This window comes from Sturnira hondurensis, unplaced genomic scaffold (genome assembly GCF_014824575.4).
Source record: "Sturnira hondurensis isolate 20B ecotype Veracruz unplaced genomic scaffold, ASM1482457v3 Scaffold0001872, whole genome shotgun sequence".
NCBI lineage: Eukaryota > Metazoa > Chordata > Mammalia > Chiroptera > Phyllostomidae > Sturnira > Sturnira hondurensis.
In genome coordinates, this window is record NW_028074503.1 from 21,954,338 (window position 1) to 21,969,274 (window position 14,937).

A 14,937-nucleotide genomic window follows, 5' to 3' on the forward strand; every position below is an offset into this window, starting at 1 on the left:
CGTATAGTTCAATTTTAGTTCAATTTTCTGTGTTTGGTTGCATTTTTGTTGCTAAAACTTCGTTGTTTTTAAACTTCGTTGTGCAAGGAGGCACAGTGTTTCCACCTATACCTCCATCTTGGCCAGAAGTCCAGGACAACGACAACTTAAAAACAAACAAAAAAACCCCAGTATTCACAGAAAATTGAACTGTATGGAAGTCTATCAATCAAGGAGTTAAAGAAGACACACTCACCCAGAGTGTGAGTGTGGTAGGATGGGCGGAGTCGGGTGGCCAAAAGAGAGGGCTCTGGGCAGGGCAGCAGGCAGACGCCAGGTGTGCAAGGCAGTGGCTGGCGGACCCAGAGAGGGAGCAAATTGTGGAGGGGCGAGGTGTGCAAGGCGGCGCTGGCAGACAGGCAGACCTACATTTGTGCGCAGATAAAACCAGGCGAAACTGAGGAGTAAGGCAGACCTCCCAACCCAGGGTCCCAGTGCTGGGAAATAAAGCCTAAAAGCACAGATTGAAAACACTGTGGGGGTTGAGACAGTGGGAGAAACTCCAAGCCTCACAGAAGAGTCTGTTGGAGAGACCCACAGGGTCCCAGGACGTACACAAGCCCACCCACATGGGACTGAGCAACAGAAGGACCCAATTTGCTTGTGGGTAGTGGGGGAAGTGACTGAAAACCATCAGAGTGAAACAAGCGCCCTTGTTCCCTCTCGGACCCCTCCCCCACATACTGCATCACAAGACAGAGTGGGGAGAGGCTTAGGAACCTCCAGGACATCTTTAAACGTTCCAACATCCAAATTATAGGGGTACCAGAAGGGGAAGAGGAACAGCAACAAGTGGAAAAGTTATTTGAACAAATAATAAAGGAGAACTTCCCCAGTCTGGCAAAGGCAACAGACCTCCAGGAAATCCAGGAAGCTCAGAGAGTCCCAAAGAAGTTGGACCCAAGGAGGAACACACCTAGGCACATCATAATTACATTAGCCAAGATTAAAGATAAGGAGAGAATCCCAGAAGCAGCAAGAGATAAGGGGACAGTCACCTACAGAGGAGTACCCATCAGACTGTCAGCTGACTTCTCAAAAGAGACTTTATAGGCAAGAAGGGGCTGGAAAGAAGTATTCCAAGTCATGAAATCCAAAGACCTACAGCCAAGATTGCTTTATCCAGCAAAACTTTCATTTAGAATGGAATGGCAGATAAAGTACTTCTCAGATAAGGTCAAGTTAAGGTCAAGGAGTTCATTATCACCAAGCTCTCATTATATAAAATGATAAAGAGACTTATCTAGGAAAAAGATAAAAAACATGTACAGTAAAATGACATAAACTCACAATAATTAACCACACCTAAAACAAAAACAAAAACAAACTAAGCAAACAACTAGAACAGGAACAGAATCACAGAAATGGAGATTTCATGGAAGGTTAGCAACAGGGGAGTGGAGGGAGCAGAGAGGGGGAAAAGGTACAGAGAATAAGTAGCATAAATGGTAGGTAGAAAATAGGGGGAGAGTAAGAATAGTATTGGGAATGCAGAAGCCAAGAACTTATAAGTATGACACATGGACATGAAGTAAAGGGGGGAATGTGGGTAGGAGAGAGTGTGCAGTGTGGAAGGGAGTGAAAGGGGGAAAATGGGACAACTGTAATAGCATAATCAATAAAATATCCTTTTAAAAAGGCTGATTATAATATGGTATAAACTTTGGCACATTTCTTAAGGAAAGAATAAAAATCAGTTGGGGGAATTACATATGTAACAGATGATCAAAAGATAAAGTTGGCAAACTGAGCTCCACATGTATGTCTAGCAGCCAGCATTAACAATCAAGACAATGACGCGGGCATTTACTGCTCTGCTCTCTGGTGCCATTCTGCACATACTTTCTATTTTTGTGCACGGCTGGCTGGATACTTTCATGGCTTCTTTCTTCGGTCTCATTGGACACCAAGAGCCATCTTCTTGGAATTTGATCTCATCCACATCAGAACAGTCATTGAGAATTTCCATAAAAAGCCTATAAAGTAATCAAGTACATAAATGTCATTAGTGGCTTTGTTCAAAGGGGGAACTGTGACAAAGAAATAGTACCTCAGAGGCAAAAACAATGCTATCTGACTTTAGTTTGTTTCTTTTGGTATTTAAATACTTCAGACTTTAGGACAAGTATTATATATACCCCCTTCCTCCTAGATTTTAGATCTTTAAAGGGCAATAAAAAGTGAAGAGACTTAATGAGTCACTTAAAAAACTGCTGGCTACACAGAAATAGACACCAGGAGCCTCCTAACTGAGACTGGCAGTAAAGGGCAACCTTGAACACAACACATAGAATTCACATAAGCAAACAAAAGGATCATGGGAGTGTGGAATGAAAGAAGCAATAGAGCTATGTCTCAATAAATTTAGAATAACTCAGTATACAAATTATATAGTGTTTCTCATATCTTCTCTTCATCAATAAATGTGTCTATTTTTAATACTGCATGGATGGGTACCCTCTGGACAGACCTCGTACGTTAAGAGGGAACGTGATACAACAACCACGGCTGAGCGGTGACAACTGACCGCCTCAGTCGGAGGTACACAGGACACTCTTTGTGCAACTTCTCTAAGTTCAAAATCATTTCAAAATAAGTTAAAAAGATTTAAAAAGTCAAAATCCAGTAAACATAAAGTTTATATTGTGAAAAGTGACTCATTCACTCTTCATTGCTTCATTCTTCTTACTGTAATACTTTTAAAATGTAAAAAAAGTTATTGTACAAGTATCTTTAAAGATCTAGGATGTATTTCTATACTGAGTGAAAATCATAAGCACATACAAGTCATTACATAAAGTACGATTTCAAGCTTCTTAACACATCAATAACAGAAATAAATCATAAGATGGGATGCTCATGACTTTCTTTTCATTAACTGTATTTCCTAAATCTTATACTTCTAGTACATATATGATCCATGCAGTTTTTATAAAGTATATTCAAAAAAGAGTATCTCACTTATTAATAATTATTTATATCATTTCCCTTAATTCTGAGACATGCAGTACGATATGAAAGATAATGCTTAAGTGTTCAGACTCCAGAGTCAGAAAAACCTGGGCATGCATCCCAGTTTTGCACTAACCAGCTATGCAACATAATTCTATCTACCCTATTGCCTGCTCTGCCTGCATTTTTGCAGAAACCCTAGTTGTTCTTCACAAAGTTCCAGGTAAGCAGAATAACCTCACAAAGTAGACCATCCCCTCTTTCATACAAGCCATGAAATATGATTTTGGGAAGCAAAAAGAAAAGGCAACTACCCCCCCCAACAGAAATCATAAAGATAAAAGTTTCACTAACCGCAGTTTAATAAGGTTGAGTATAGTTAAATATAAAGCAGAAAACACAAACATCCAGACTTTATGCCACAGGAGATTTCCTAAGAGGCTGTAATGAATGGAGACAAAGCTAATATTTATGTTGGCACATACTTACCCATCTAAAATGAGACTTTCATAGGCAGCTTTCTTGTCACACACAGGACAAATCCAGGTGGGCTTCTTCTCATTCATTTGCAGATAAAGAGCAGCATCAAAACACTGCAGATGCGTACAGGTCACTGCTCGGCACGGGATCGTCAGCCTCATTTTCCCTAACTACAGCAGGAAAGAACACAAGCAAGACCATTTCAGAGGGAGAAACAAACCTCAAAGGGAAGAAGAGTCAGTCAAAAAAGTCTGAAGAAGTCATACAAGATCAAAATGAAAAAAAAATTCAAACCAGAATTCATTTCCATCAAAACTGTTGTATATTTTATTAGTATTCACTGGCTGCCCTATAATTTTTTTGAAAGTAGGTAACATGTAAATTCACAGGTAGGAAGAGATCCATATACAATGAAAACACGTCTTTCTCACCCTATTTAGAAAAGAGGACAACTGTGATCCATCTCTTCCATGTCCTCCCACAGATGTTCTACGCATAACCAAGTGTGTGTTCTAAAAAACATTTTCACACAAATGGCAGCAGCAACACACAAATATGAACCTTCTGTCACAATATAACTTGGTGTTCGTTCCACATGTATCAGTACAATAAAAGCTACCACCATATGAAGATATCATAACTGATAAGGAGGATTTGAAACGATGATGGATCAGAATGTAAGCCTGAACGACTGCACAGAGCTAAAGAGCAGAGAAGGTCCTGCATGCCCACAGGGCCTCTGCCCCCACCTCAGGGCAGTCATGTCCTCCTGTGCTGGAACTACAGACCTCCTTCTCTGGGTTTTATAACTATAGGTTTGCAATTTCTAAGCAATCCCAATTTCATGTAATTCTATCCCTTTTCAATGAAGGTAAGTTATTTCAGTTAATGATTCAAAAAAGAAAGCTTCAGAAGAAAGATATACACAAACACCAGGGTGGTAGAATGGTGGACATGTAATTGGGGACTTTTTATGTTAGCCCAAAGGGACAATATGGTACAGTGTTAGGAGACCAGAACGTTTGTCCTTGTTCTCCTAGTTACTACTGTGCGACCTGTGTTACCGCATCTTCCCCTCTCCATTCCTTACCTGCCACCTGAAAACAGCTCCCACACAGGTTTTGCTAAGGCAGTTAAACAAGGAGCACCTAATAATTGTTTCTCTGAAACAATTCTTTCTCCATTAAAAAAAAAGTACAGGGTGGGGCAAGAGTAAGTTTACAGTTGTTTATATAGAAAACGATACATTAATAATATAAGAATGAACTGTGTTTTGCATACTCATGACTATAAACCTACTTCTGCCCCACTCTGCTTATTTCTCACAATGGTGAGTAGTCACCAAATGCCCCCCCCACATCATAAATTCCTGATTCCAAATAAAGTCCCTTTCACATGGGAAGGTCCCCTCCAACAGTGCTGATTTTAAAGAAGCCTCCATCCACTATTCCCGACCTTTCCCATCTCTCCTCCTGTGCTTCAATAGCACAACTCTCTGTGGTTAAGTACAGTCTTCTGCTTTTCATGTGAGTTGGTTTTCTCTCTCAAACTAGACTAGTAACTTTCTAGAAATTTTTTATCAAGTCTTCAGTATCTTCTCTGACAATTAGCTCAGTACCAAACACACAGGAGGACCTAAGTTGCTGACCGATTCTCCCCATTATCTCCATGTTAGGAGATATAAAATAAAAATTACTGTGCAATTTTGAAGTATGTTACAAATAAATTAAGGCATCTCTTGCTCTGACTGGTGTGGTTCACTGGGCTGGATGTCGTCCCCAAAACCAAAAGGTTGCTGCCAGTTCAATTTCAGGTCAGGGTACATGCCTGGGTTGTAGACCAGGTCCTCAGGCAACCAATCAGTGTTTCTTTCACACATCAATGTTTCTCTCCCTCTCTTTCTCCCTCCCTGCTCTGCTCTCTAAAAACAAATAAATAAAATCTTTAAAAAAAAAGACATCTTATACACTCACACATTCTACCTTAATTAAAGCAGAACCATCAATTAGCATTTTATTAGGTCCTGGCAATTTTATTTTGATAAAAGGAGCAACTTTCTGTATATGCTTATTATTAGCTATAGTTTATCTATAGCATTAACTATAACAAATTATTCTGAACCTAAAGCTCTCTTCCCTCTTCAATATTACTGGGCTGCCCAAGAAGTCTGTTTAGTTTTTTCTATAAAAGACACATTTTTTCATTTTCACTAATAACTTTATTGATTTGGGTATTTGGAATATGTCAGCTATCTCCCACGTGGTAAAACGTTGAGTGTTCTCAATGTCCCGATTTGATCCTTATCAACTTCAACTGGTCTACCCGACCACGAAGCATTGTCCAGTGAGAAATCTCCAGTGTGCAACTTCGCAAACCAGTTTTGACACATTCGATCAATCACAGGACTTTTCCATACACTGAACAAATCTTTTTTCATGTTTCAGTTATGTTTTTACCTTTGTTGAAAAAATAAAGCATAATATGCTAAGTAGTTGTGTATTTTCTTGTATCTTCAGTATTAAAATGGCTACACAAAAATTCACCAATTTTGATTAAGTTTTAAAAAATGCATGCCGATATGACAGCTGTCACAATCCAACCTAACAAAGTTGTTTCAAATGAAGTTAAAGACAACTAAGTGCTACCAGAGCCATCTTATGGGGAAAAAACAACAAACTTTTTTGGCTAACCCAGTAATATCCTTTCAGGCCTATTCTTTGGTCACTTTCTTTCTTTGGAATTATAATGCTTAATCATGAAGATTCCTCGGTGGAAAAATGACAAAATGTTAAGAATTCTATCAAAGTCATTATCACACTTTCTTTTATAGGAAAAGTATTAAGTTATATAAAGGAAAACATCCCAGAATGTTCTGTTGCTTTACTTACAGGGCACATCAAGGATACCCGAAGGCTAGTTGTAGCAATTTCACTATCAGGATCTGCAGTAAGTTTTTCTTTAACTTTAAAAAGAAGGAAAAATAATAATAAAAAATTTTGAAATTAACTGTGACATGAGAACAGTTACAGAAATACGTATCATCTTATTTAAAGTTTCTCAAACACTTTGAACAGATCAACAAACTACAAAAATAAAACAAAAACCAAAACATTAAGTTTCAATGTATTGAAAACACAATCATACTTCCAGTATTAGGTTAAAGAATTCCAAACTTACAAACTCTATATCACATGTTTAACTGAAATTTTAAAATAAAGTTGCAGATAAGAAGCATTTCAAAACATAAACTATTTAAGATTTAAAAACAAAACAATTGGGAAAAGAACTTGGAAAACAGCAGTTACTCTAAGCTTAAATGCTGTTGTAACACACATTCATGACTGTTTTTATTAGAAAGTATGGGTTGGTTCCAACAATTACTAAGTTTGTAAACAGAAAGATAAAATAGTCTCATACTTCAACCAACTAAAAAATAATATGAATGTGGCAATGTGCCTGTGATTTCATTCACCAGATAACTGCATACAGAAGCTAATAAATGCATGCATCGCCTTCAGATGCCTAATTCTCAAAACCATCGTAGGGAGAACGGGACTGGAACTGGAGACAGTGTAACGGGAATGGAGCAACAAGAAGTAGGAAAGAACTTCCTTAACTCCCAGAGCTTCCAGGTCTAGGCAAGAGGACCAATATTATGCTGTCTGAGGAGATTAGAAATGGTACGAGTGAGAAGAAAAAATACCATTTCAAAAGCCCTACTACTTGGCTCCCTTTTCAACCTTTCCTCCCTTCTGGTTCATTCAGTGGTATGGGAGGTAATCCGGGGGAAAACATTTTCTTTTTCAGAAAAATGTCTTGTTTAATTAAATTTAGTTACTGAACTAAAGTATTTACAGTTTGAGTTAGGCTTTTTTCTTTACCTATTATTGTACATTATAAAAGAAAGAACAAAATAAAACATCTCAGAAGGCAAACATAAACATTATTGGTGGACATCAATTTTTCTTCAGAAAAAAAGAGCTTTTTATTGTTTAGAATGTTTTTAAATGTACATTCTATTAAACATTGGAGGTTCTGAAAACTTGCATTCCTATTCTCAAGCCAATGTGCACATCAATATTCAAAGCCACCGTAAACCCGGTGTCTCTTAAGTTTCCAAGAGAAGGCCCCGAATGAGACTAGCTGGGACTGGAAGCTGACCCCCTCGGGAGCAGTTTCTAAGAGGAGGGTTTTTCCAATATATAGGGCTGCGTTTTTAAGAGAATTTTTAATTCAATATTCATTTTAGGTTTCTAATAATTATCCCTAAATTATTCCTATATTGATAAATATATGTGAGGCTTTTTATTTCATTAAAGCATCTCATATGCTCAGTCTTACAAAAGACATTACTTACTTAGTGCTCGGGAATGATCAGGGTTCCTAATACCTTTCATTTTTAATCTCTGTAATAACATGGCTGATGTGAGCTGTCGTACAAGATATACAGACATGGAGTAATTCTATAAAGAAAGATAATCTGTATTAAAGACGAGAGATAATAGTCTATTTACATAAAATACTTGTCTAAGAACCTCTGGTTTCTAAAAATAACATTCAAAATAAGTTCCACAGGAAGGTCAATGACTGCCAAAGGTATAAAATCAACTCAGTTCCTTTAGGAAAGATAGCTTAATCATATTAAAGGTATTTCTCACTCACTTATTACTTTAAAACATCCATGTGCAAGATAACAGAGCTTAGATCAGCAGCTTTCAGACTGTTTCTAATTTAGCAAAACTGGTATCCTAGGGACCATCGTGGTATGAATGAGAAGGTACATGCCCTTCCATGCCAACTTCTGATTAAACTGTTGTTTTTATGTAATGAGCTTTCACAATATTTTCATTGGAAAATAGGTTCCACTACAGAAAGTTCAACATCAGTGGTCTGAATTAACACTTAAAATCCAGAGTTCTGATGCCAGCATAAGAGACCACCTGCTTCATGACCTTGAGCAATCAACTGAAATAAACCCCAAGTCGAATTTCTTTTGAGAGAAACTCTGACAAATTAACTCCTGTTTTGAAATGGACATTTTACTAGGAAAGCGGCATCTACTGCAGTATGTAAGACACATTAAGAAATGATTAATAAAAAAGACAAGGCTGGAACACAGGCATCCAGTCCCAAACTTCTTAGATCTGGCACAAAGGAACCTTCATTAGCTATTTATAGAGCTATAAAGAAATGAAATAGAACTTTATATCAAAATGCTAAAATCTTGCCATTTCATTAAATACACAAATTCAATCAATTCTCTAATAAGCAGGTCCTGGCCAGGTAAGCCCAGTTGGTTAGAGCATCATCTACATACATCAAGGTTGCAGGTTCAATCCCCGGTAAGGACACATACAAGAATCAGCCAATGAATGTATAAAAAAGTGGAATAACAAGTTGATGTCTTTCTCTCCCTCCCCACCCTTTCCACCCTCTCTCTAAAATCAGTAAATTAAAACAAAAATGTTTAACTCTACAATAAAATACTTTTAAGTAGTTGCCAAACCAATTATTTTAAATATCCTGAAACCGTGTTTTTAATATCTGAATATGCAAATCAGTGTACAAATTTAAGTTAATTATTTTAATTACAAGGAAAAATACTATTCCCATTATGTGGCAAAGAAAACAAAGCTACCACATCTTCAATGTCTAATGTCTACAATTATTTACTCAAAAATCAGAAACTTAATAACCATTTCAAAAAAAATACTGTTCTGTTCAAATTCCTCTCACTAAGCTTTAAAGCATTAATCCCTACTCATTTAATTCCCTTACATTTGTATACAAAACCCATTCTCAAGATTTTACTCATTCTTTATACTAAGTAGGCCTCATGGATATAAGCAATTTTGCCAAAATCAAACAGTGACCAACTTGGCATTAAACCAAGATTTTCTGAATCCTTTACCGCTGCACATTCAGTTCATGAAAATGAAAAATATTAGAAATCAGTGCCCTATGACGGTAAGTTGCAGTAAAAATTCAGAAATAATTGCTCAAAAGATCATTAAAGAGACAATAATATCTTTACAGTACAAAAACTAATACAAAAATATTGTTATGTCTAAGCTCTGTAATTACCATGGTTATAAAAAAAAATCTTGCGACAAACATGACTCAACTTCTCTATCCATGAAATGGAAAATAGTATCTTTTTTTCTTATAAAATAGCAACACTAAAGTTTATGTTCAGAAATTAACTGAAAATTTTGTCATTCTATTATTTCAGTTATATAAACAAGTAGTTCTTTATTTTTTGTTTTTTATATAATCTTTATTATATTTTTTCTATTGCCGTTTAGTACCCTTGTAACTACCCTCCACCCAGCAAATGAACGAGCAGTTCTAACCTGAAAACCCCTTGTTGTACTAATCAGTACCTCATACCCAACATAATGCACTTTAAGACTAAGAATCAGCAGAAAACCAGTTCATCAACCAAAAGGTTAGAGGAAATGATATAATTCTAAGTAAATGCTTTCATGAGAGGCCCACATGTTATCTAAGGTATCAGCTATTTATATAAATGCTGGAACAGATTACTTCTCATTACAACATGATTTAACTATTTTCCCCCAAACTAAATAAAGCTTCTTTTTTTCCTATTCATAAATACATAATATCACCCCAAGTTTCCAGTTTCTTAACATGCTATTTAAACACAATTATGATTAAATCATTCAACCTTAAGAAATACTGTAATTATCCTTATTTCCCAGGAAGATGATACTCAGGAAACCTTCAAGTTTTCAACCTTAAGAATCTCCACACCTCCACCCCTGAATTGGAACTTGCTGCTTTTTAGAAATTAGAGTCAGAAAATGAAACAAGCTGGAGCTAGTAGCCTAAGAAAAAACAAAAATATATCAACTACCAGTGGGATTACTTTCATGCTGCCCAGAGGACAGAATCTTTACCTTTCCAATTTCAGATGCCCAGGAAATGGAAATCTGATTTGGCACAGCTGAGGATAACCTGACTAAAGATGTAATATTCAAAGGGCGTCCGGGGCGCTTCTGTTCAATCCCGTTTTTAGGTGGTGGTGCATAGCCCTACAATTATAGGAAAGAAATCAAATTTAATTCTGTGTAGGCAATTAAATATTTCCTCCAAAACAGACACAGGATCTTGTCTAATTTCAGTTACACTGATTATTTTTATTTTGTACTGGAAATCACAGAGTCTCACCCAAAGGTCATCAATCCAAAAGAGGAAAATGACTTTTTTAAAAAGGTATCAAAGATTTCACAGGTTCAGAAAAGTACCCACCCTCACCCCCAAAATCCAGAAGTACCTTACTTGTACTTCTCACAAAAGTTACTATTACTCTAATATTACTTTTAATACTTTAATACTACTACTTTAATACCAACACAGATTGACTTTTTTGCTTTGTATTATTAAAAATTTTCATATACAAAAGTAGAGAAAACATTAAGTACACACCACCTAGCTTCAATAATTAACATGTTGCTAACTGTGCTTTGATCACTTCTGGCCCCATTATCAGCTCACACCAAAATACACACCTCACACAAATACACTGTTGGCTTTGCCCCTGAGTATTTAAATGCAAAATCTAGATATGCCATTTGACTCAGAAAATACCTTTATAGCTTCTTTATTAAGACCTTTAAAAAATATCACAACTTCACAAAATTAACAATTTTAAAAATTTTCTAATTTATAAGTTTATACTCCAATTTCCCAACTTCCTCAAAATGTCTTCTATCTTTTTACTATTGAAAATTTCAGACATATACAAAAAGAAAAGTGTAATGAGCTCCCATATACCCATCATCTAACCAATAATTCATTTACTCACAGTCTTTACCTACCCCACCTCCTGGTGAATAAAAAGCAACTTACAGGCAAAGGAAAGAGCTTCCCATTTACTTTTATGCATAGACTATTGGGATAGTTATCCTCTTGAGGGCAACTGGTCTCTGCCAAGCAAAGTCTGCATTAAAGAAGAAAAAAGAAAGCATTCTTAAATAGTATACTCAAGCATGTTATGTATTTACAAATTCCTGACTATATGTACAGTTATTAACAAGTGTTACTAAAGCAACAGAAAATTTCAAACTCACCTCAGCTGAACTTGAACTGTATAATCTCTCCTACCACCTGGCAAAAAATCCCTGTTGAAAAGAGAAAGAAATAGGATTAAGAAAGTACAATGAGAATTCACAGGAACACAACTGCCAAAAAAAATCTGAATATAGGCTAGACACTGTTTTATATTAAGAAATTATTAATTTTTAGTGTGATTGTGTTAACAATTAGAGATGCATTTTAAGGTATTTCTGGGTGGAATTATACGATGTCTGTGACTTGCTTTAAAATACTGCAGGAAAAAATGTGGAGAGGAGGTCACATAGAGACTACCAAAATGTTCGTAATTATTGAAAGCACAGTAATGGGTACCAAACTTTCACTTCTACTTAGAAAGGTGATGTTTTATTATTTGATCAGAACTCTGAAAAGGCTGGGGTTTATATATACATGTGCATGTGTGTTTTATTTTGTTTTCTTTGGAGGGAGAATTGCAAATAGCCTTACTTTTATCATTACCTAAACAAAATTTTGGTGGTTAAATATACATTAAAAATTTTATCATGTTAATCATTTTTAAATGTATGGTTCTGTAGCATTAAATACATTCCCATTATGGTGAAAGGATCTCCAGAACATGATTAAAAGTGTCACCTAAAATTAATTATTTAAATTTTAGTCATCCATTTCTTGATTAGTTAATTCATCCACAAAGTTTAAACTTAAAAAAAATGGTTTAAAAATGTATCTTGGAAACTATCTTTAAATCTACTTAGTATAAATAATCTCCTTCCTTCAAAGGCCCACCCAACATTCTAATAAAGTTTTCCCAGACCCCCAAAGTTAAAAGTAATCTCCTCCTATAAATCAGCACTCACTCGTCCTTATTCAATTGGCTCTTTTCATATGACACCTCGCAATGCCAATGATAATTTTATATACATAAGCTGGTTCACTAACAAGACTATAAGCTACTTGTAGAAAGGGGTCATATCACATAATATAGTTCTTTGTACCTAATAAAACACTTAATAAATGCTGATTTCAAGCAAGGGATTATCCCCTGTAGGGAACCCATCAGCATGGTAGTGGCAAATGTAGCCCAGCACTGATCCAGAAAACCAATCAATGCGAGGCGGCACACAGGAGCCAGGTGTGAAGATCGGCTTTCCCATGGGGAATTAGGCCTGCGTTGTACCTAGGCTGTTCTGAGACTTGCTTTTGCTAAAACTCCCTCATCCTGATTTAAGACTGCAGATATTTCATGTGTATCTCTGAAGCAAATCCATAAAGTTTATGCTAATATGTCCCAAGGACAAAATATAACCAAATCAATCATTTTTATTGTTGCCTTGAACTTGCACCTTCCTTTTTCTTTTTTTGTTATGTGTAGAAAGTAATCACTTAACTAAATCTAGAAATAATGAGAACCTTCTTTGATGTAATGTGACTGGAAGCAATAAAAGCCTGTCCAGTCAAGGGTCAAGGTGCCCCCCCCTTGAGAGACTGGCGGGGCCGTCCCTTTTCCTGCACAGGACTGGGCAGTCCACATGAATTTGTTTACCTCATCCGCAACACACAGACTCCGGTGGGCCAGAGTCTGCATCAATCCCCAAATAACAAAACTTAGGTTAATGATATGGTTTGGGATATACATTATAATATACAAGTTATTCTATTTACTTGTCTGTTAGCTAGCTTATTTTTATACCCAAGATTGGAAGTACTTCCAATTTGCAAAAACTCAATACCTTGCCCCTGATGAACATGAACTAGATGAACCTACATTCATTTTACTTCTTTGGTAATTTCCTCCTCTCAATTTTCTCCTTTTTTTCTGAACCCCAATATTATTTGAATACTGGACTTTTTGGACTAATCATTGTACAATTCTTTAAAACTGAGTTTAGAGAAAGAAGAAGGGAAGGGAGAGAGAAACATCAATTTGTTATTCCACTTATCTAGGTATTCACTGGTTGATTCTTGTACATGCCCTGACTGGGGATCAAACCCGCAACCATGGTGTATTGGGATGACACTCTAACCAGATGACCCACCAAGAGTAAGAGAGGCTTCAGGAGAAGCAAATCTGCCAACATCTTAACCTTAGTCTTCAAGCTTCCAAAAGTGTGAGAAAATAAACTGCTGCTCTTTAAGCCACCAGTTTGTGGTCCTTTGTCACGGCAGCCTTCGCAGACCAACACACCAATACTCACGGAGAGGTATATTCCAAACATCCCTCTTACCTGGATATGCATATCTCTCTAACTTGTTGAGGAGTCAGAGCAAAAATGAAAAACTTCTCTTGAAATCGTTGAATACTGCTTTGAACTGGAAAGGGGGAAAAAGATAATATTAAGATAACAAATCCAAGGGTATCAGTACCATCTGTAACCACCACAGGTGATTTATTGTACAATTATGCTCCTAGAAATCATGTCACAGAGTGCCTTATATCCTCCTAGAACATATAAAAACGGAGCTGAGAGAGGGAGGTTGTTTATGATGAAGGCCTAAAAACGAAACAGAACTCTAAGTCAGAAACACCACGGCTACGGGGCATGAAACACACACGCAGAGCCGCAGCAGTGTCCCTCTGCTTCTGCAGTTCCTATTTACTCCTCAGTCCTTTCTTGTGCAGGTTCCACTTTCTACTTCCTATCCCCAATGACTTCTTCACTGTCAAATTTAATAAACTGAATTTGGAGATTATATGTAAACATACTACTCAATTTTCAATCTTACTTAATGGTAGGAGCACCCAGTTTCTCCAGCTAGAAACCACAGTCTAATACAGGTACAAATGGAGTTCCAGAAGGAGAAAATGGGGCATAAAATTTTAAAATAAATAAAAGCTTTAAAAACAGAGAAATAATGGAAGACTACCCCACAACTTCGATGGGAGAGAGAACAAAGCTTTTACAGATCAAACTGCAAGCAAAGTAAATACAAAGAAAACTAACTAGTCACATCAAAACCAAACTACTGAAAACCAATGATGACTATAAAATCCTGAAAGCATTCAGAGAAAAACCAAACCATTCGTACAAGGGAACAATACAAATAAAGGCTGACAACTCATCAGAAACTATGTAAGCAAGAAGTCACCTTCTTCAAGGGGTAAGAAACTGTCAACTGAAAATTCAATACCTTTCAAAAACAGGGTGAAAATGAGGACTTTTATATAAACAAAAGTCAAGACAATTTGTTGAAAACAGACACACAATGCAAGAAACGTAAAAGGAAATTATGAGAATTTTAAAAATTATACCAAATTCAGAATGAAGTTTTCAGGAATGAAAACCATCACAAATGGTAAGCAAGTGGTAAAGATAAAATATGCTGTTTTTCTTCTTCTTATAATTTCCTTAAAAATATAACTTTGTAACTTTAAAGCAAAAGTAATGG

The 14,937-nt window shown here is 36.3% G+C and overlaps 1 protein-coding gene across 5 annotated transcripts in view; it reads right to left on the reverse strand.

Annotated features, from left to right (window-relative positions):
• The window catches only part of PIAS2 (protein inhibitor of activated STAT 2), a 70,068-nt gene that overhangs the window by 23,417 nt on the left and 31,714 nt on the right, over positions 1-14,937 (reverse strand). For all 5 annotated transcript variants that reach the window (XM_037033827.1, XM_037033849.1, XM_037033835.1 and 2 more), the window contains exons 3-10: positions 13,776-13,860; positions 11,565-11,615; positions 11,344-11,434; positions 10,392-10,526; positions 7,829-7,934; positions 6,360-6,433; positions 3,481-3,641; positions 1,882-2,015 (exon numbers count right to left, since the gene is read on the reverse strand). In XM_037033827.1, coding sequence (XP_036889722.1) covers positions 1,882-2,015; positions 3,481-3,641; positions 6,360-6,433; positions 7,829-7,934; positions 10,392-10,526; positions 11,344-11,434; positions 11,565-11,615; positions 13,776-13,860 — 837 coding nt within the window. The remainder of the gene's footprint in view (positions 1-1,881; positions 2,016-3,480; positions 3,642-6,359; positions 6,434-7,828; positions 7,935-10,391; positions 10,527-11,343; positions 11,435-11,564; positions 11,616-13,775; positions 13,861-14,937) is intronic.